Here is a 23,254-nt window from a genome sequence, read left to right on the forward strand (position 1 = left end):
AAATGGAGTCAAGTCAAAGACATATGCATTAAAGGATGCATCCAACAGCTTTATTTACATCGTGAACAGGTTACAACCTGGAGAGCTTTCCTTCAACATATACTCTGTCATCTGAAGCAACAGCCTCTGCCCATCCCTAGCATTTGACATTATAGCTGAGGTTAGGCTTGCTTTGCTTTTCACTGGATAGTGTCCATGCTAGGTGGAGGGATCAAGACACCATCTAGCCCAGCCAATGGCAGAGACAAATCTGGGGAGAGATCATATTTTATTCAGAAACAAAAATGGAGAACAAATGAGTATGTTCAGGAACTGACACAGTTTTCATTGGAATAGTTCCAGACTCTACATTAAATATGTGTATGATTGCACGTGGAAAGAGATAGAACCCAGAGCATCTGCACTCACAAAGTGTTAAGGGTCTGGGATAGGGATCAACCATGCCATACAGAAAAATCCCCTTTCTGTTGTTCATGGGTTGACCATTAGAACAGGCAACAAAGCCCACTGCGAAAAGCATCTGGTTAGAGAATACATTCTGTACACCCAGGGCCAAATCTTGTGGTTAGCATTCTGCTGGAGTGAAGTCTGCAGGGTTTGGCATGGAGTATTTTGGGATCTCCAAGTCTTGAGAACAGAGTCATGGTATATGGGAGGCAGACTCTTTCCAAATACATGGCTCAGCAAGCTGACTACAAAAAGCCATTCCTACTCTGTGGAGGGGAGCCCATTCCTCGTGTTAAAAGCACCAGGCTGCTTCCCTGCAGATCAGTTCAACCACAAATCATCAACTAATCATTTAAAGAAAAGTACATAAACAAATCAGTCTGGCTGAGATTTCCCTCTCAGGCTCAGTCAGCAGAAATGGGGTTCTTCCGGGTGAGGGCTGAGTAATAACCCCTTCAGTACATATAATGTCCTCCTTAGCGTGGGGCAGATATTTAACACGTGTCTTCACCAAGAGTTTTCAAGTTTAAAAATAAACATCTTCATCGTAACTAATTCTTATTCTGATGAATGTGACAGAGTCCCAGTGGAAGTCACAAGTTAACCATGAAGAACATCTATGCCACAGTGGAGCTAGTGCTTTCCCAGGCAGCTGCAGTTCATGCTGCTCACGCGAGGATTCCCCTCCTGCAGTGGATGGGACACAGTCCAGCTAGTCCCAGAGAACGCTGCTCCTCCATTACAAGGTGAGCATACTCTGCATCCCTCTGAAACAGTTTCCTATCGCTCGGGAGTCCCCAGCCTTTGCCTCAGGATCAAATACTACAAGACAAAAAGGAAATCAAATGATTGCTTAAATCTTGCTAGACTTGAAACCAGAGAAGCATCTGTCTGCCTGTTACCCAGCTACCACTGGAGTCCTCATATGTGGGGAGAAATCCTTAAACATTGAAAGGAACGTAACTGAGGCTTGTAGGGCTAGATTTAGGTGTCTTCCTCCCTCTGCTGGCTACTTGCTCATGGCCAGGCAGAGTGCTCTAATATGCCAAGGATCTGTCCTATGGATGTTGCCTATTCACAAGAGGAGCAAGTGGACAGAGCAGAGGGACGTTGCTAAGTATACACACAGCAATAATCACATGCAACGAAGCACTTTACAAACTTAATTAAGCAGTGCATGCATGCACGCCCACCCAGCCAGGTGTGCACGCGCACGCACACTATAGGTGAATAACCAGGTGTGCACGCGCACGCACACTATAGGTGAATAACCTTATCCCGATGTTATAGACAGGGAACCTGAGGCACAAATTGCAAGGTCCCACAGCAAGTCAGCAACACCTTACCTTAGTCCTAGGCTTAGGCATATAGAAATCTTTCTCCCTTTGTGCCTACAGTTAGAAATAAGCCCCAGCATGCCAGGTTTACCAGTGTTGGGTTGCCTAGCAGAGTACCTGGCATTTTAGACAACATCCTCCATGTTTAATTGTTTTTAGAGTAGGTTATGGTTAAGATTGTCAACCCTCAGTGTCCTTCAGCAGCAGGAACTCTTACTAACACACACACACAGCCCCCGATGACTACATTACTAATCCCATCCACTGTTGCGGGGAAAACACAGAATTCCGTACCCACATCTCGGTAGGAAAGTAAGAGAAACCAAGGTAGAGATCTAGCAGTTGAAGCCAGGGACTTCCAGGAGAGTCAGTATTCCTGCATTCTACCCCTGCTCTGCCACTGACTTAACTGTCTGACCTCAGGCAAGTCACCAAACCTCACCATGCCTCATTTCCCTATTTATAAAATGGATGTGATACCACTGACCCATATCCATAAAGCACTTTGAGACCTTGAGATGGAAGGTACAATATAAGCATTATTCTATCCTTATTTCTTTACCAACTGATCATTGCTAATTCACACTCATGCCTGGAGATTAGCACTGAAGGCAGATTAGCATGTAAGTGAGAGAACACAACAATAAAGAAATAACAGACCCTACCTCACAAAACATATTTGGATAAACTAGATAAACAAGTGTGGTTTAGATTAGAATATGGACTGTAGTACATTCTAGAAGAGCAGTGAAGTCTTTGTAACACACCTATAGCTAACCTCAGCCATATCTTCATCTAATTAGCTGATGTTTACACATGGAAAGTGCTGTACAAGTGTTAAATATTATCATCTCCTGCAGAGAAGAGAAATGCACCTCCATCATCTGATTAAACTCCTATGTAACTAAATATTCATCCTGGAAATCCAATCCCCACCACAGTGATTAACTGCAGATTCCTCTTGCAAACGTTTGTCTGGACAAGCCAACCTCTGAACATACCAAGAGGCAAGGACAGGCTCTTACATTCTTACGGCTCACGATAGCTTGTTGCAGCCACAGCAGCTCCATGGCCAAGTGATTTCGATAGCACTGGAGGTCAGGAAGAGTTTGAGGCAGCTCCTGTTTTATGCTCTTGGATGGGAGCTCTGCACAGAAATGGAAAACAGAGATTAATGCCATTTAAGGGGTTATTTGGTTTTATAGCCTAGATCCTCTTTAGATCCCCTCTTGTGTTCAGAGGCCAGACAGGGGCAGGAGGTACTCTTCCCAAATTCCACCCACAATCCCAGGGGAACTGAATGTTTTGATAGAAGAATCAGCAGTGAAACAGTTAACCACCTTAACATGCAAACTGCTGTCAACAGGTTTCAAAGTCAACAACCCATTGCAACAAAGAGAGGCAGGTCACCCCATTTGGAACCAGAATTCTATTTTGTACTATTCTCGCTTCTCATATTGCCATCATCACTGTAGTATCCAAGAACACACGACTGTTAAACCAAGCCAGTGCACACAGACTTGGAGCAAGCTATTTAGAAAATTAACCTCTTTGCATTCCTCACGTCTTATGAAAGATGCACATCACCTTCCTTGGTTTGCAGAGTCATACTATACAGAAGCTAGTGGGTACAGAAGCTAGCTAATTTTCCTGTGTGGTTACTGCTGGCAAAACTGGGCCAATCAGTCTGTATTATTCACTTTCTGGCTCCATAAGAGGCTGTTTATTTTCTTGTGTCTTGTACATCAAGAGAGAGATACCTTGGATACTAACCTACTTCCAACTGTGTCAAAACAAACACATGCACGCATGTCCACAAACAGGATAAAAATCAAACACTTTTCTGGGTAAAATCCCTACACTCTTGAACAAAATCCATCCTGATGGACTATCAGAGTTTTCTAGAGCTAGAGCCTAGAGTCTTTCCAACACAGTGTTCCCTAGACTCTGCTCTATACTTGATCATGGTGCCTACGTAGAGAGGTTATAACACTGAGATATTGCCTGCTTTGAGGATCTGCAGTTAGTCTCTAGGACCTACAAAGAAAGGAAGTTCCTAACTTAAGCAGCCCAAGCAAGACTATGAGCTTGAAGAGTATGCATAAAGCTGCTTGGAACAGAAAAATCTAGCTTGCTTGTGATCAAAGGCTTTGCAGAAAAATCTTTAATCTGATCTCAAGTACAGCAAGGACCTCCCCCTTCCCCTATGCTAATGGAAGAGGTGACATGGAATGTATTTAGGCTAACAAAGGTTTGGATAAGAGGGTGTATTTTCCCCTACAATTGATGCTCACTGGGAGGCAGAACCTACATTTGGAAAATGGGAAGATTTGAATAAGAGGGATTTTTAGGTGAGAAACCTGGAACCCTGCCCCAAACAGGGGCTGATCAAGGTTTCTGAACTGGTGTGGAACCAAGTTTAGTTTGTCCTTGCAGTTAAATAATGTATATCTGCAATAGGTAATTTCGTAGTGTAGACAAGACCTGGGGGAGGAGATATGATTTAAACAGGAGACTCACGCGAGAGGCCCCAGACTCTATTCTATGCTACCTCTTGGATAAGATTCATTGCTCTAGTCTCTCTGTTGTATTCCTGAGGCTTTTGTCTCTCCAACAATCTAGCTCAGGTGGGTGAGTATGTTGCCAGGTTACACATGCCATGCTGGAAGGGTTCAGAGGTGCTGGCTATAATGTGTATCCCTATTCCTGTTTCTTACCCTGGCTGACTGCAGTAGACCCTGTCTCCGGAACAGTGCTGCTCCATACAGATGATGCATTGCTATAGTTCTTCCATTCCATATTCTCCCCTGACAAGCTGCAGTCCTGTCCAGTGGATTTATCTGCAGCACGCTCTGGATTTTGCTTCACTCTGTTGCTTTCACCTCTTGAAACCATCTCCTCACCTTGAAGCTGGGCTGGAGGTTTCAAGTAACTCCTACAGTCACAGTCCTTTTCTGGTTCTAGTGTCTCAAGAGGACAAAGCTTTTGCTGCCCTTTATCAGTGTTGTTCTGGTCTTTGGATCCAGACTCCTGATCAATTAATCGCTTTACTTTCATCTGCTTCTGGAGAAACAATGTTTGAGAAGTTAAACATGAAGGAGAGTTAACGAATAGAGGGAAGTAATAAAACCATCCAACAAGGTTAGATTCTTCCTGGCCAAGATGATCTCGCTTAGTAGATGTTTGTAACCAGCTCTGGTAACTTTCCTCATTTGTGGGCAGAATGAATTTCTGGAAAGCAGTGAGGAAAGTTACCAGAGCTGGTTACAAACATCTACTAAGCGAGATCATCTTGGCCAGAAAGAAACTAACCTCGTTGGATTTTTTTATTACACTACAAACACTGCAAGAGAGCAAGTCTCAGATAGTGCCTGGTTGTATTATGGACAGATAGGGTCTGTCATGGAGAAGAGAGAGTTGGTTCTTCCAGGCTTCAGCATCACGATTCGGGTGGTTAACACATGGCTAGGTTCAGTCTATAGTGTGAGATGGAAGCTTTAACTTGTCAGAGGACAAGCAGGTTTCCCCAATATGGCTGCAGTTATAGCGTTTAGCCAGACCATAGTTTGAATCCAAACACAAATCATGTGATAATGAAGTCCAGAAACTACCTGCTATATGTAGAAGTGCTGAATACCGTTTTAGCTACACAATTTTTTGTAAGAAATCCCTATTCACAGAGAATATGCCAATCATATCAGCAATGCCAGCCTTTGCCAGGAGCGACAGCGTACCATGAACTGAATGGACCATACCTTTTGAGGAAAGAAAGGCGTTGGTATGAAGCGTCCTTTCCACTGCAACTGACCCAAATCCCCTTCAATCTCCTTTACCGTGTTCTCATAGTCCTCCTGTAAGCTATGGAACCTCTTCCTCACAAGATAACCCCTGACATAGGCCTATGAAGTATAAGACAGAGATCCTTAAATAGTCATAGAGATGGTTGACGAAGTTTCCCAATACAGAGACGATTTGCAGATGCTTCAGAGGGAACGAACAGCACAGGGCAATTTTGAGTGATACATCCCCTGTCGTTCACAACCAGCTTCTGGCATTAGAGGTAGGGCTACCCAGAGCATTGGATTGCGACCCTGACCATCTTGGCTAATAGCCATTGATGGGCCTATTCTCCATTAATTCTTTTTTGACCCCAGTTATACTTTTGGCCTTCACACCATCCCATGGCAACGAGTTCCACAGGTTGACTGTGTGTTGTGTGAAGAAGTACTTCCTCATATTTGTTGTAAACCTGCTGCCTATTCATTTCATTGAGTGACCCCCTAGTTATTGTGTTATGTCACAGGTAAATAAAACACCTCCCTGTTCACTTTCTCCACACCATTCGTGATTTTATAAACCTGTATCATATCCTCCCCTCTACTCATCTCTTTTCAAAGCCAAACAGTCCTAATCTTTTTATTCTCTCCTTGTAGGGAAGCTGTTCCAATCATTCTTGTTGCCCTTCTCTGCGCCTTTTCCAATTCTAATATATCCTTTTTCAGATGAGGTGATCAGAACTATATGCACCATTCAAGGTGTGGGCATACCAATGGTTTATGTAGTGGCATTATGATATTTTCTGTTCTATCTATCCCTTTCCTAATGGTTCCTAACATTACTATTACTTCACAATACCTTAGATTATTAAAACGGAAACAATCATTAATAAAATCTTAGAGCCCAATACTGCAAATGCCATATAAGGCACGATGCTAACTACCCTGATAGTCCCACTTGAGTCAAATAGACTATCAGATATAATGCTTCTGGCCATGAGTAGTGAATATTTGCAGGATCAGGCCCTAACTTATTGTTACTGCCTAGGCAATTTGTTGGTTTATTTTTGTATTTCTTCTGGCTAAGACAGAGAAAACAGCCCATCAATTTCACTGTGTTTCTAGTCAGCGTCACTTTCTATATGTCTAGATGTTCTCTATGTATATAAATCTCCCCACTGTATTTTCCACTGAAAGCATCCGATGAAGTGAGCTGTAGCTCATGAAAGCTTATGCTCAAATAAATTTGTGAGTCTCTAAGGTGCCACAAGTACTCCTTTTCTTTTTGAGAATACAGACTAACAGGGCTACTACTCTGAAACCTGTCTAGATGAAAGCGATTGATCTGAAATAAACAGGTTTCAAACACTACAGGGAGATGTTTGTGTGTGTTTTAAAACTGTTTCCACTGGATTTTGTTTTCTCCTAATTTTCAGTTTTGTAAAACTTATTTTTACAAAGCCTAAATTCTCTCACTTAGTCTTTTTAAAAAGTTTCTTAGAATAGAATGAAGAACACAGTTCCAAGTGTGCTTTTCAAGTCACTTCCTTAGAGGGTAAGATTCCAGGTCTTGGGAAACCTCTTTCATTGAGGAGATACATTTCTCGCCTATTGGGCTATTGCCCCAGACCAGTGGTTAGGTTCTTTTAGAAGGAACACATCCCCGCCCCCGCAGCAAAGCACCAATGATGAAAGTTTCCGAGAAAGGCATCCACCCTTTAAGGAACATGTGGCTTACTTATACCATATTATGGCTTGTCTACCATGTCTCATACCATGGAGCTACTCAGGAATGGCTACTGTGCCTTAAATTCACACCCTACCTTAATCCAAATTAACTTTCAAATGCAAACAAACTCTGAATACAGATAAAAATGCACCAAATTTGAAGTCAATGGGAATTTTGCCACTGACATCAGTAGTGCAGCATCAAGGCCCCTAATGTTATTTGTATATTGTGCCTGTTTCTATGAAACACACAGGAAAAAACTAAAGACAGGCGCACCAAGGAGCTGTGATTGCTCCGGTTTCAGTGAGGGGAAAACTCAGGCCTGGAGTAAGAGAACAACCCACCACCGCCTTCAGTGGTGCTGCACCAGCTTATGGCAGGGAGGTGTTTGACCCAGAGACTCCACACTAAGCGTTAAGTGCAAGAGACAGCAGGAGCTGGGGCATCAGAAACAGATTAAGAGAACTTTGCCCCTTGTCTCCCAAGATGTGCCAACACCAAGATGCACCCCCCCCTCCGATATACAGTCATCCCCCCCAGGGCCTGCCCCAATCCCAGCCCCAGATGCACCACCCCACCCTTCCGATATACAGTCATCCCGCCTGGGGCCTGCCCCAGATACACCCCCCCCACACTCCTCAGATATGCAGCCCTCCCCCCCACGGCCTGCCCCAGATACACCCCCCCACACACTCCTCAGATATACAGCCCTCCCCCCCACGGCCTGCCCCAGATGCACCCCCCCCACTCCTCAGATATGCAGCCCTCCCCCCCACGGCCTGCCCCAGATACACCCCCACACACACTCCTCAGATATACAGCCCTCCCCCCCACGGCCTGCCCCAGATGCACCCCCCCCACTCCTCAGATATACAGCTCTCCCCCCCACGGCCTGCCCCAGATACACCCCCCCCACTCCTCAGATATACAGCTCTCCCCCCCACGGCCTGCCCCAGATACACCTCCCCCACTCCTCAGATATACAGCCCTCCCCCCCCACGGCCTGCCCCAGATGCACCCCCCCACTCCTCAGATATGCAGCTCTCCCCCCCACGGCCTGCCCCAGATACACCCCCCCACGCACTCCTCAGATATACAGCCCCCACCCTCACGGCCTGCCCCAGATGCACCCCCCCACTCCTCAGATATACAGCCCTCCCCCCCACGGCCTGCCCCAGATACACCCCCCCACACTCCTCAGATATACAGCCCTCCCCCCCACGGCCTGCCCCAGATACACCCCCCCCACACTCCTCAGATATACAGCCCTCCCCCCCACGGCCTGCCCCAGATACACCCCCCCCACACTCCTCAGATATACAGCCCTCCCCCCCACGGCCTGCCCCAGATACACCCCCCCCACTCCTCAGATATACAGCTCTCCCCCCCACGGCCTGCCCCAGATACACCTCCCCCACTCCTCAGATATACAGCCCTCCCCCCACGGCCTGCCCCAGATGCACCCCCCCACTCCTCAGATATACAGCCCTCCCCCCCACTCCTCAGATATACAGCCCCCACCCTCACGGCCTGCCCCAGATACACCCCCCCCCACTCCTCAGATATACAGCCCTCCCCCCCACGGCCTGCCCCAGATACACCTCCCCCACTCCTCAGATATACAGCCCTCCCCCCCACGGCCTGCCCCAGATACACCCCCACACACACTCCTCAGATATACAGCCCTCCCCCCACGGCCTGCCCCAGATGCACCCCCCCACTCCTCAGATATACAGCCCCCACCCTCACGGCCTGCCCCAGATACACCCCCCCCCACTCCTCAGATATACAGCCCTCCCCCCCACGGCCTGCCCCAGATACACCTCCCCCACTCCTCAGATATACAGCCCTCCCCCCCACGGCCTGCCCCAGATACACCCCCCCCCCACTCCTCAGATATGCAGCCCTCCCCCCCACGGCCTGCCCCAGATGCACCCCCCCCACTCCTCAGATATACAGCCTTCCCCCCCACCCTCACGGCCTGCCCCACCTTATCCCCAATACCTGCGCGCGCGCCTCACCTGCAGCGTCATCACCAGCCGTTGCTGCTCCGCCGCCATCTTCCCCCGAACCGCCGCTGCCTGGTAACCGGGCTCCGGCCAATGGCGTCATCGAGTGGCGACAGCAGGCAGGGGCTTGGCTCTTCCGCCCCCCGCCCTGCAGTGGCCCCTAGATACTGCCCTCTTGCGGCAGGTGCGGGGAGGAGACCCATTACTGTCGGTCCCACCTCAGTCCAGGCGCCAGCCTGGGGCCAGCAGGGGGAAGGGCAGTGAGCGGCCCCATGTCCAAGTGCCACACAGGCTGGGGGCTCCCCGCTCTGAACCCCTAGCCAGTCAAAGGTAGTGACCCTCTGGAGGGGTATAAGGGGGTCCCCCTCTTTGCCTCCTGACCAGCTGGGTGATCTCACAGCAGAGCCCCATTCCTGTTGGCAGGATGGAGGGGTGGCTGGGCCAAATACAAGTGAGTGACATTATGACCAAGCACAGGGTATCACTCTGCCCCTCAGGTTTGGGGTAGCTGGGCCACTACCCTGGCCTCCTCCTCAGCAAAATTCTGGGGGCACCCCTGCCCTGAACCACCTGCTTTCCAAGGGAATCTTTGCCTCTTTGTCTGGGGTAGAGTAGCTCCCAGTGCTTTACCCCCATGCCTCCTCCATTCAGCCTCAGCCCCATTTTACAGATGGGCTAACTGAGGCAGAGAGCGATTAGGCAAGATTTGCAAGACAATAACAAGCCTCAGGATTTAGGAGCCTAACCCAGGACATTGTCAAAGGAGCTGGAACACGCTCAGCATTTTTTGAAAATCAGGCTCCATTCAGGTGTCTGACATTGGACACCCACTTCCATTAGTCACTTCTGAAAAAATCACAAGCCTAGGGCAGATGCAGGAATTGAACCCAGGAGTCCTGGCTACCCCCTCCTTTGTTTTAAACTTCCATCCATTTTTCCTTCTTTACACCTTAATTAAAGTGGTGGAGAAAACAGCAAAATACCACAACTAGTTTATTTACATTACAATTTCATTATTTAGTGCTACATTCTACTACTAGAAAAACATTTTGACACAAACATACACTCACCTATTCACTTTCAGTGTCAAAGTGAAGCAGCTTAGCTGTTTAAGACTGGATGTGTGTGCAAGTGTAGAAATGTTAGTTGTTTAAACTCCTCTCTTCTTACTTGTGGTGTCTGGTCTAGCAAAGCCATCACTCCTATCCTTGTTGGAATGGAAATATTACCCAGCTCCCATAGAAAGAATTTCCATAAAAGGCCTGGGGTATTTTGCAAGAGGGGTAGTTATAGGCCTCAATACAAAAAATTGTATTGTTGCAAAAATTCAACCATTAAAAAATGTTGGAGGAAAAGGATCAGACAGCAGCATCGGTGAATGACTTGTTACACTATTAGCAGAAACTTTTCTGCGAGCTCCAAAACCTGTTTCATTTCAAGTGATCATACTTCTCCTACGTGGTCTCAGTTCCATGTTGACCGCTGCATTGTGGAACAGGCAGAAGCTAAACCAGCAAAAGCCTTTACTGAGCTTTTCTTGGCTGCTGCTTCTATGTTTACATTTCAGGTAGTTTCAGGCTGGTGACAACTGCCAGATACACAGGGCTGGAGCCAGAGAGATTTTAAATGTCCTGCATAGCTAGTGGCTGTACTTTTCCACTGTTTCACCATCCTGCCTTGGAGGGACAAAGTCTGGGAGCGAGGAAAGAGGGGAGTTCAGTCTTCATGGCCTGTCAGGCCTGGATCATTCTGCTGGGAGGACTGTCAACAAGGAAGCCAGTTACAGCTGTTTGTCCACTAGGAACTTGACTGAAACCCACCAAACTCATTTCACACACAGCCCCTCGAATGGTCCAAACTGAATCAGGGTGGAAGCAACAGCCTGAAAACGAAAGGCTCTATCTCCCCTTAACAATGCTTTGTTTGGATATGGCACCTTTTATCCAGGAATCTCAAAGAACTTTATACAAGGTTGCTTAAGTATCATTAACCCCATTTTTAAAAAAGGGAGGGGGGGCAGGGAACTCAGGCACAGAGAGGTGCAGCGACTTGCCCAAGGTCACACGATGAGCTGGGAACAGATCAGGAGAGAGAACCCAGTATGGCTGATTCCCAGTCTTTCCTCTACGATTTTCTTGTTTACTTTTAAAGTTATCTTGACAATGTTTGGCCTTTTCAGATGCTCTAGAAATCCTGGATTTTGATAGAAAATTATTGGACAACATGCCCCTCCCCCAGCCCAGCCCACCCCCAAAACACTTTCTCTTAGGGGTGTCCTTCCTTTTATACCCCTACATTTCTGTACAGTTCAGAGATGGACATGATGGATTCAAGCTGGTGGAGCTTTCCCTTAGCTCCAGAATTCTCAATGCTGCCCTCTGTCTATGGAGGGACCAGGCAGCCTTTTCAGCTAGGCAGTGGCAGCATCCTCCAGGTCTGGATTCTCCGCTAGATGTAGCTTTTGGCTGAGTTTTACGTTAAGGAAGAAGAATCATCGATCAAGCTGCCACCCCATCACTGACAAGATCCGTGAGGGGAGAGGCTGGAGTTCCTAACACAAACCTTCCAACTGAGCCAGTCTCTCTACCCAGTAGCAACGGCACTGGAACCGGGAGAACTGCGGGCCATGGCCCCTCCACTTTTTAACATGGGCGTAGTTTCGGGAGGCCGGAGGCAGTGTTGCCCCCCCTAAACTGCAAGCCTTGGGCAGGCACGGAGTGGAGCCAGCAGGGGCTGGGCCGTTCCGTGCCTGCCCAAGGCTTGCAGTTTGGAGGGGCAACGCCGCCCCCCGCTGCCCAAACGACATCCATGTTAGAAAGTGGTGGGCATGGCTCCGTGGCCCCTCCGGTTCCAGCACCAGTGCCCTCCCGCCCCCGTACAAAGGTTCTGGCGCCCTGGCTGGTAGCCTGTGCAGCACAGGAACATAGGATTTGTCAATGGTTTGTACCATGCAGTATCCTGCCTCATCAAACCAATGATCCATAGAATATAGCATCTCCCTGCCCCAATGGGACAGGCCAATGGTCAATAAAAAGTCTGGTCTCCTCCCTCCAGCCATGGTCTGTACATGAAACTGTGCAGACAACAGAAAAATACTCCTGGGGAACTGTGCATGGCAGAGATGGGGGAAGGGTTCCTTCCTGACCTCTAGGGAGAGCAGCCTGAAGCAGGAGATTTTACTCCTTCTTATCTTGCACAGCCAATGACGCAGGATTTCCCATACTGGATCACCCCGGCTGGGATTCTGTCTCCAAAAGTGGCCAGTACTACATGCTAATTCAAACTGGTCCCACAGTTATCCAGCTCCTTCATAGACTCAGCCAAATAACTCACTCCATTCATGGCACCTGGTTACCCTTAGCAGTGGATTCCAGCCAGCATCCTTCACCGCTCTGGCTCAGTACATTAGGGCTCCCTCTAACCTCTTGTCCACTGATGGGCAAAGGATGGCACATGCTGCTCAGAGAGGTTACTCACACCTCCAGATTCCACCCTCAGGTGCCTCCTTCCAACCCAACCTTCCCTCTAAAATGGTGTCCTACAGATGTCTCCATGATAGGCTCGCCTGGAAACCTTTGGCGCCAGCAGAGTCCTGACTTCTTTGAAGCCCCTGGCAATTCCCAAGGAGCCTCCAAGCTCTACCGGACTCCCTGCCTAGAGTCTCTGGTAGAAGATGACCAGCATCTATTAATGGCACCTCATATCCAATGCCATGGTCTCGGGAGATATTGGAGAGTGGGGCTCAAGTGTCTCAAAGCTGATTCCCTCTTCCCTGCCCTGCCCGAGGGGTCACCCAGCTGTGCACATACAAAACAGGCCCCCTGAAGAATCCCACAGCCCCCATAGGCCCCGGCAGAAGGATACATGGAGTTGCTGAGCTCTTCCAACTGAAAAGGGAAACAGAACCACCATTAGAACAAGGTGACACAAGCAGCTATGACAAAAAAGGGAACAGGGCTCCGCCTTGCCTTTGAAGATCATTAGGGGGCATTATCTGTATTGTGGTAGCCCCCAGAGGGGGTCGGGGCCCCATTGCACTAGGCACTCAGAGCAGCACGGTGTAAGTGCGGGGCTCGAAGGGAGCAGGGATGTGGTCGAGGGTGGGCTCCGGGGTCAGCCCATGAAGGGGGAACTCTCTGGTACTCACATTCGTCAGCAACTGATCTAGGTTCCTATCTGCCACCGTCTTCTTCTGGTCCTCAGAGAGCTCCTCCACGTAGACATCCAGGCTGAAATGCAGGCGCGCCAGCTTCTCCTGCATCTCCCGGACGTGCTCCAGCTGCTCGAAGGAGCACTCCTTCCCTGTGCCACCCAGGACAGGGACCTGGTTACACTCAGCCACCACGACACATCCTCTTGCAGTAGAGATGCCTAACCCGCTGTCCCAGGGTTTCCCATTGCGGATGGACTGGGCCTGCCCCGGACATCACACAACAGGATGCGTAGCAGGAGCCTCCCCGATTAGCCAGATCTTCCAGCGCCAGCCATGGTGGCTTTGGGTGGCCCTAGCTCCCAGCACCCCAGGGCCAGGCATTGATACGTTGGGGACCTCATTCAGGCTGATGAACCCCCCCCCCCGATAGAGGAGTTGCCCCCTGCTTACCAAAGGCCTGCAGTTTGCCCGAGTGGAAGTCGTTGAGCAGGTTCAGCAGCCCCCCCTCCATCTCATAAACATCTGAGACGTCAGTCAGGAAGGAGTGCTGCAGAGGGGCCCCCAGTGCCGCGCCCCCACTGCCCCCAGGCTGAGGCAAACGAGATTTCTCTTTGTTCACCCTAGATAGAAAACACAAACCCACATGAATGTTGCCGGGAGGCCTTTCCATGCCAAGAGATGCGGCCTCCTAACTCGTTCGCCTTGTCTTTCCTCCAAGGAGCTCACCGTGCTGAGCCCCCCACACAACAGAGATAGGGGACCCAAGAGACGCTACCACCAGTCCAGCAGTTCTGCATGATGCAGTGCGCTGGTCTAGCCTGTGTGACCATGTTGCACCCAACCACTGGAGGGAGACAGGTATAGCAGCCTGCTCCTTACAGCTAAAGGGGGCTATTGCTGTAGCTCCAGTCCTAAAAAATAAAAAATCATCATTTCTGGAGTGTGTTCCCAGCATTTGCAGTAAGTGATTTGCTGGAAGGTGAAGCAGCGTTCCAGTACAAAGTGCCGGGCTGGCACCGCAGAGCGTTCCGGCACAACTCGAGCCCTGGGTAGCTCACGCAGGAGTGGCCTGTGGGGTTTTGGTGCTCGCGGTCTCAGGTGTAATACCTGGGGACAGGCAGCATTTGTAACCCAGGCTCCCCATCATCCCAGCCCCCAGCACTGACCTTTTGAACTTGGCCCGTTGCTTTGGTGAGGGCAGGTGAGGCAGTCCCAGAGAGAAGGTGGTGCTTTTGCTGGTGGGGACGGGCAGCTTGCGCAGAGCACTGGATGACGCAGGCTGAGCTAAGCCAGGCTTCGGACTCCTCTTCTTCTTCTTGTCTTCCATCTTGAGAACCCGATCCCCAGGCGGGGGCCAGTCGCAGGCTCAGTAACACACTGCAGCAAGGAACCTCTGGGCACTGAAAGAAGGAGACACTGTTCACAAGGGAGACAAAGCCCCTATCTTTCAGCCCCTTTCTCCAGCGTAGGCTATTCAAGTGCAGACAGAAGTTGCTCCCGTGTGGATAACTTACAACAGGGGTAATCAATCAGCGGACCGCAGGCCCAAGCCAGACTGCCAGACGCTTTTGAACAGACCCTCCCCAGCATATTTTTAATTGACTTATTTTTTATTATTGTCTCTGGAATCTGGACCTTCCCTATATCTAGGCTGAGAAATTTGGACCTTGACAAAAAATAATGGATTACCCCTGACCTGGGGGCTAAGAAAAAGAATGCTCAGTACTGCTCAGATTTCCCTCTGCCCCAGATCAGGAGATCCGCCTGAGATATTTATCTGAGCACTTCACAGTCTTGAGGGTATTTATCCTCACAACACTCGTCTGAGGCAGGGAAGCGAGGCAGGGAAGCGTTATCCCCACTTAATAGATGGGGAACTGAGTCACAGAGGGGACTCATGCAAGGTCACACAAGTAGTACGACAGAGCAGGTTTTGAACCTGGTTCTCCTGACCCCCAGGTTAGCACTTTAACCATGGGGCTTCTTTTCCTTTTCACCAGGAAGCATTTTTCTGAAGGGTGGGAACAACACCCAGAGCCTCTCCAGAAACGGCCCCTGCAGCAAGGGGTGTCTGCAAACAGGAGCCAGGAGATGAGTCAGGAAAAATTACACAACCAAATGACCAATAGAACAGGGTCCAGACAACCTGCTTTGCCCAGCCTCTAGTCCTGCCTCACTCCCCGTCTCTCCCTTTGGGTCATGAGTGCTAATGTGAACTGGATGCATCTGTGACAATGAGTTCCACTGAAACTTCTCTTTTCAGCCAGGAGGATCCTCAAGTGCCTGCCAGACCAGGAGCCACACCATCTGCTGCTGAAATGTGGCCACCTCTGGGATAAGTGGGAGCTAGATACAGGAATGCATGTAACCCCCTGTTCAGCATGTATTACATATCCCCCTTTATGCCCATTACATTGACGGCAGACCTCTGATGCAGGTCCCAGCTGGAGGACTCAGGCCTATAGTGGCTCATGCTCTTAGCTCTGGAGGTCCCCAGTTCTGTCCATGCTGAAGGTCACTTGCATGGTTTTGCATCTCATCCAGAAGAGGACAGCACCCTGGTAGCACAGGACCCTTAGCACCATGCTGGGGCCAGCATTACTTTCATTCACAGGCACTTGTGTTGCCAGTGGAGGTTTCCTATCAGTACAGTGCATGCCACAGAACACTGACTACTCACTGCCCCAGGAAGATGCAGTAACCACAGTATCCTTTTCAAACCAGTCACTATGTTGAGCGGGGCCCATTGCCCTTACCCAGCTTGACCCTGCTTAACAAGATCAGATGAGATCATAGCCTGAGGGATGTATTTGGTTCTCAAGGCATGAGAAGAAATATTTAAATACTCACATGTCCAAACAAGCACATACCCTGTGTCTCCCCCCGCCCTGGTGCCTTTCCCAAAGTTTTACTTTCTCTTCTTTCTACATCTGTCCTCTAAAATATTAAAATGCACTCTATGTGTGAGTATATTTGTAAGTGTCAAGGCTCTCTTTGTATCTAACAAGACAGGGAGGTGGGGGCAAGGAAATAAAGCAGCTATTCAATTGTTCTCCAAGTGCTGTATAAAAATTTTAGCATTTAAGAAGAATCAAAATCCTGGTTTTTAAAGTGACACTCCCAAGCAAGCATTTAACACTGATCAGTCATAATCTCAACCAGCAGATGATATCTTCCTACTACAGATCCTCAGCTGGCCTAAATCAGCATAGCTCCACTGAAGTCAGGAGTTTGCCAATTTACACCAGCTGGGGACACAGCCCATTGACCTCCATGGACCTAGATTGATTTACACCAGCTGAGGATCTGGCCCATTACATTCAAACAGAAAAGGCCAGGCTGGAAAAGCAGACTAAAGCTCAGAGTAAGAGCCCAGGTCAAGAAGAGAGGGTCAATGACATTCTGGGTGTTTTTTTTTTAAAGTAAGAGGAATTCAATGAAGGTGTTGATAACACTTGCTCTGGGTTTATTTCTATTTAATTAATTACCTGCAGTGATTTTTGACCTGCACAATCTAGTATTATTTATAAATAACATTTTATATTTAAATGAACAATCAAAAGGCTGTTTGGTCATTTTCTCTGTTGTTTTGTTAAGAATTAGGCAAAAGGGGCCCTAGGGAGCAAATTGTGCACCTCCCAGAGATGGGGCAGGGCAAGATTCACCCACCCTAATGTTCTTCAAGTCTGAGGGGGTAAAGGGGAAATCACGTCAGGCAGGGAAAGATGATTTGGATCTCCAGCCTCAGCAGAGACTATCAGTTCCCACTGAGAGGGTTTGTTTTGTTTTAAACATACACCTGATAGGAGGTCACTGAATGAAGACAGCTTTAAAGTACTGCTGACATGGGATTTGAACCTGTGACAAAGATATGAAGGGCTCTATCCCACCACCCTAAGCTGTGCAGAACTCTGTCTATATTCTTTAGAGACTGTACATTTCAGTACGGGGCTCCTGTGTGTTTGTACAATGCCTCCTTGAACAATGGAGCCCAGATCCCAATCAAGGCCTCTACGCCCTACTGCAGTCTAGGATTCCTAATTACACTGGAAATTTAGCCTGGAAACACTTTGGCAGGTCGAACCAACAAGCCCAAGCCCAAACCCAGCCCTTGGCATGGCGCTATCTCAGCGGAACTGGGGCTCCTTCCGACTTTATACCGGCCCCATTGATCAAGCTTTAATAAAACACAGCAGGGCTCTTGCTAGTCTTCCTCCATACGCCATTCCCATTGTTCTGTACAATGGCACCTCCGCTGAAACTGGTCGCTGCTGGGTCTGATCAAAGCCCTGTCGTAGGTGGTGGAAACAGATCCCTCTTTGTTCAGTATGAAAATGGCTGTGATTCCTAAGAAGTTACCCAGACAGTTACTTCAGAATATCGCGGTTTGGTTTTGGTTTTTTAACTAGCAGCATATCCACCCTCCACCCCCCAGACACTGGACAGCCATGAGCAGATTCAGAACCGATCTTCATTCCCACCCTAGCATTGCACGCCTGGGGAGCGAGCTCCACCCGGGAAGCCGATTTCCAGAGAAGAGAAAGGCCAAGATCCGGAGGACAGCAGCCGCCCCTCCCCAGCAAACTGCCGGGCTGCCCCGCACGATGGTCTCTAACCTCCCTGCTCCCCACCCCTCAAAAACCCCGCAGCAGAAGCCGCCGCAGATTAGGGCTGCGCAAGCCCCAGCGCGCTGAGCAGAACCCGCAGAGCGCCGCTGTAGCCGGGCCGCGTTCCAAAAGGGAACGTTCGCCCTGTCTCCGTTCCACCGCCCGTGCCGTGCCGTGCCGTGCCGCGCCGAGCACCCTCCGAGGTGACACTGACCTGAGAGGAGCCCCCCGCGCCAAGGCTGCAGCGGCCTGACCCCGCTCTGCTCCCAGCGGCAAGGCGCCCTGCAAGGCTCGGTGTCCACAGGGCCCCGGCGCCAATTTGCATTTAAAGGGGAAGGGGCTTTCCTCCAGCTCCCCTCGCGTCCAGGCGAGGCTCTTCAGACGCGCAGGCCGATGGCCGGGGATCAGGTCACTCGCGCCCCAGGGCAGATTTTGCCTTCATTCCCGCGTAACGCCTCCCCTGCCCTGACTTCAGTGGGGGCCATGGCTTGGCGGCCGCCCGCTTCGTGAGAAGAGCGGAGTTCAAGCCCGGGGTCTGCATGTATGTCCCTGGGTTCCCCGGCCTGTTTTCATGGTCAGTGACCAAACACAGAACAGCTCCAGTGGTGTGAAACTGCAGGGTCACTGTCTGCCTCTCTGTCACAGGCACGGGGCGCCGCCAGAGTGTTCCTTTACTGCCGCTGAGGATCTGGCTCAGAGTCTCTATCTTTCCTTTCCTATTCAGAATATATTCCAATGTTCCTTTCAGCAGAAATGTGTATTGAAACCGCTAGACTCATCCAGAGGAGAGGGTGTTGCCAGCATTCACAATTTTATCTTGAGTCTCAGAACATAGGGTCTTTTCTTCCTAAAGCCCCAGCTCATGGAGTCATGTGATTATCTCAGCTTAAAAGAAAAATAAGCTTCTAAGTAGGGATAGGATACAGAGGGACCTAGACAAATTGGAGGATTGGGCCAAAAGAAATCTGATGAGGTTCAATAAGGACAAGTGCAGGGTCCTGCACTTAGGACGGAAGAATCCAATGCACCGCTACAGACTAGGGACCCAATGGCTCGGCAGCAGTTCTGCAGAAAAGGACCTAGGGGTTACAGTGGACGAGAAGCTGGATATGAGTCAGCAGTGTGCCCTTGTTGCCAAGAAGGCCAATGGCATTTTGGGATGTATAAGTAGGGGTATTGCCAGCAGATCGAGGGACGTGATCGTTCTCCTCTATTCGACATTGGGGAGGCCTCATCTGGAGTACTGTGTCCAGTTTTGGGCCACACACTACAAGAAGGGTGTGAAAATATTGGAAAACGTCCAGCGGAGGGCAACAAAAATGATTAGGGGACTGGAACACATGACTTATGAGGAGAGGCTGAGGGAATTGGTTTCAGAGTAGCAGCCGTGTTAGTCCGTATCCGCAAAAAGAAAAAGAGGACTTGTGGCACCTTAGAGACTAACAAATTTATTAGCGCACAAGCTTTCGTGAGCTACAGCTCACTTCATCGGATGCATACAGTGGAAAATATAGTGGGAGATTTTGTATACATAGAGAACATGAAACAATGGGTGTTACCATGCAGACTGTAACAAGAGTGATCGGGTAAGGTGAGCTATGACCAGCAGGAGAGCGGGGGAGCGGGGGGGGGGGAACCTTTTGTAGTGATAATCAAGGTGGGCCATTTCCAGCAGTTGACAAGAACAGTAGTGGGGGGGGAATAAACAAGGGGAAATAGTTTTACTTTTTGTAATGTACTTTTTGTAAAACTATTTCCCCTTATTTCCCCCCCACTGTTCTTGTCAACTGCTAGAAATGGCCCACCACACAAAGTAAAACTATTTCCCCTTATTTCCCCCCCACTGTTCTTGTCAACTGCTAGAAATGGCCCACCACACAAAGTAAAACTATTTTCCCTTGTTTATTTCCCCCACACACACACTGTTCTTTTCAACTGCTGGAAATGGTCCACCTTGATTATCACAACAAAAGGTGTCGTCGCCCCCCCACCCCCGCTGTAGCTCACGAAAGCTTATGCTCAAATAAATTGGTTAGTCTCTAAGGTGCCACAAGTACTCCTTTTCTTTTTGCGAATACAGACCTACACGGCTGTTACTCTGAAACCTCACCTTACCTGATCGCTCTTGTTACAGTCTGTATGGTAACATCCATTATTTCATGTTCTCTGTGTATATAAAATCTCCCCACTATATTTTCCACTGAGTGCATCCGATGAAGTGAGCTGTAGCTCACAAAAGCTTATGCTCAAATAAATTTGTTAGTCTGTAAAGTGCCACAAGTCCTCCTTTTCTTTTTGAGGGAATTGGGATTGTTTAGTCTGCAGAAGAGAAGGGGGGTGGGGGGATTTGATAGCTGCTTTCAACTTCCTGAAAGGGGGTTCCAAAGAGGATGGATCTAGACTGTTCTCAGTGGTAGCAGATGACAGGACAAGGAGTAATGGTCTCAAGTTACAGTGGGGGAGGTTTAGGTTGGACATTAGGAAAAACTTTTTCACTAGGACGGTGGTGAAGCACTGGAATGGGTTACCTAGGGAGGTGGTGGAATCTCCTTTCTTTGAGGTTTTTAAGGTCAGGCTTGACAAAGCCCTGGCTGGGATGATTTAGTTGGGGATGGGTCCTGCTTTGAGCAGGGGGTTGAACTAGATGATGTCCTGGGGTCCCTTCCAACCCTGATATTCTATGATACTAGCCCTCCTGGCTGCAGAGAAAAGCTTGAAAATGTGACCCCCCCCCTAAAAGAACAAAATTTCACATTTACTATTTTAAAAAATTAAGCCATTCTCTTGATTTTTGGGGCCTGCCTCATGATTTGTTTAACTCTCAAGGAATGTCTATATAGCATTTCGGAGTGAGCTTCCCAGCCTGGGGTCGAAAGACATGGGCCGGGGGGACTTGTGCTAGAATTCTAAAAATACCGGTGTTGACAGTGCTTTGAAGTTGCAGTTTGAGCTGGAGTTTAGGCTTTGAAGCATAGGGAGGGGGGTCATATGTCTGTGGACCCAGGCTGGGAGGCTTGGTCCAAAATACTGTGTAGACATACATTTAAGGTTCACTGTGGCAAACAGGGCAATCTCCTGGATGGACCTTACTGAATTCAGTTAAACCTTATTGAATTAAGTTCAATGCCTTTGGTGTTGATGATATTAAAATACAGTTGTTGACATGTCATTACGGGATTGTATGTAATTTTCCTAGGACGCACGACTAATGTAAATCTTGGAAAATGGTAGGAACTTCAAGCAACTTTTTGAAACAATATGAACTTTTAAAATTAAGTGGGTTTCCCAGGAAATCCCTAGGAGGCAGGAGTATGCTAATATAATTAATCTGATTAGTCAAGAACTTGACTTTTGGAAGTTTTGCCTCCAGGAGAGGACCCATTGTCTGGCTGATTACCTTTTCATGGTCTCTTTGAAGACCCCCTTTGTGGATAAAGGACTCACTTACTGATCCATGAGGGATCATGTTCTGAGCAAAGGGTGTTAACAAAATTGAAACCACCAGAAAACCCCTGTGTGGGGATTTGAAGGCCTGCTCACCAGCCAGAGCCCATGCTGGAGTTGGAGTGACCTCTTGGAAGCTTATTAGCACGTGTGTAGGTTCTTTTATTATTTTTAATATGTTTTGTCTGTATTGCTTTTACCTTGGGACTAAAACGCGCTTGCAACCATTCAGCCTGGAAATACCCTGATCAGAAGGAGAGAACCGTGGGTCTCCACCCAAGAGAGGCCACAGCTGGGGAGCCAGCAGCCTAGAGTGGGTGCCCTTGCCAGACCATAGAGGAGGAATGTAGGTGCAGTTGCCCTGAACTAATGTATGACCATAATAAATTATATATTAAAATATATAGTATCCATATTATATATAGTATTGGTAAAATTATTCTAGAAAGCTATTAATACTTTTACTAACACATGCTGTAGCGTTAATATCTCTTTATAAGTATATCATGTTTTTAAACAGACTTTTAATATTGAAAAAATTATTAAATATTGACCATGCTAAAATTGATTCTGCCATTTCCTCTTGAACCTTCCACCGTCATGGATCTGGATCCTGCTCCCACTGCCTGTGGGCCCTAGCGGGGTAGTGAGTACGGTAGGTGCACATAATGATATAGAGAAGGGAAATATTGCTCTTGACAGGGCCCAGAATGGGCTAGTATGCAGCAGGACAGTGGTGTTGCACCTGTCTCAATCTGTCATCTTGTTCTCCAAAATCTCAGCTTGCATACATAAAATAATGATATTAAATAAGTCTCTGTTATGGTTGTGAAATCTCAAAAATGTGAACCAAGCAAGACTGCAGCAGAGATAAATCTGCAGAGAGCCTGGAACAATAGCTCAGAGAGGTGTGAACTGCCTCATTCAACTAAGAGAGACAGGATGGGTGAGGTAATATCTTTTATTGGACCAACTTCTGTTGGTGAAAGAGGCAAGATTTCCAATTTACAGAGCTCTTCTTCAGGTCTAGGAAAGGTACTCAGTGTTACAGTTAAACACAAGGTGGAACAGATTGTTAAGCCTAAGGGAATGGGCGACAGCAGATGGGTCACTTGATGATGACCTGTTCTGTTCATTCCCTCTGAAGCATCTGGCATTGGCCACTGTTGGAAGACAGGATACTGGGCTAGATGGACCTTTGGTCTGACCCAGTATGGCCGTTCTTACGGGGTTAACACGTACTGTAAAAGACTGAAGTAGATGGCTATTTTTAGCACGCCAACCTGAGGTGAGCTAGCACAAGTCTGTCTACCCGGGCTGGGAGGCTTGCTCCAAACTGCAGCATAGACATACCCTGAGTGGTGTTGCCTGGTGATGCACACAGGCAAAGCTGGTCTTGTGTCCAGAGTTTGGAAAAGCACCACCATTTTCCTAATTTGACCCATTCCCTCACAGAAAATGCTCTAGAAGCTTTAGCTGGTCTAATGTCCTTAAATCCATGCAGAACAGATGGGATCTGGGCTTTTATGGTGTTTTTGGAAAGATTCCCCTGTATTAATTGCCCAGAACATATTGTATCTGTCTTAGATGTATAAAGAACTGAATAAAAGCCTGTGGGTCCTAGATGATTTCAAACCTCATGCTTACAGCACCCAGTCATCCCTTCCATTCCTCAACAAAGGGGACTATAAACCAGCAGGTATCTGGAGGTTGCCTGGCCATTTAATTCTCACCAAATATGTTTTTGATTTT

The 23,254-nt window shown here is 48.4% G+C and overlaps 2 protein-coding genes across 2 annotated transcripts; both read right to left on the reverse strand.

The window, feature by feature from the left end:
- Positions 1-28: 28 nt before the first annotated feature.
- IQCC (IQ motif containing C) lies at positions 29-9,392 on the reverse strand. The gene is made up of 5 exons (XM_073317724.2): positions 9,311-9,392; positions 5,540-5,683; positions 4,502-4,847; positions 2,810-2,931; positions 29-1,269 (listed from the first exon to the last, which is right to left on the reverse strand). The coding sequence occupies exons 1-5, from the start codon at positions 9,347-9,349 to the stop codon at positions 1,228-1,230; spliced, it is 693 nt and encodes a 230-aa protein (XP_073173825.1). The 5' UTR covers positions 9,350-9,392; the 3' UTR covers positions 29-1,227.
- An 892-nt stretch (positions 9,393-10,284) lies between these two features.
- On the reverse strand, positions 10,285-18,735 carry CCDC28B (coiled-coil domain containing 28B). Its single transcript, XM_073317726.2, has 6 exons — positions 18,273-18,735; positions 14,618-14,851; positions 13,902-14,071; positions 13,446-13,600; positions 13,163-13,185; positions 10,285-11,763 (listed from the first exon to the last, which is right to left on the reverse strand). Exons 2-6 carry the CDS (start codon positions 14,776-14,778, stop codon positions 11,709-11,711), a joined length of 564 nt encoding a protein of 187 aa, XP_073173827.1. The 5' UTR covers positions 14,779-14,851; positions 18,273-18,735; the 3' UTR covers positions 10,285-11,708.
- Between the last annotated feature and the right edge of the window lie 4,519 nt (positions 18,736-23,254).

This window comes from Lepidochelys kempii, chromosome 19 (assembly GCF_965140285.1).
Source record: "Lepidochelys kempii isolate rLepKem1 chromosome 19, rLepKem1.hap1, whole genome shotgun sequence".
Lineage (NCBI taxonomy): Eukaryota > Metazoa > Chordata > Testudines > Cheloniidae > Lepidochelys > Lepidochelys kempii.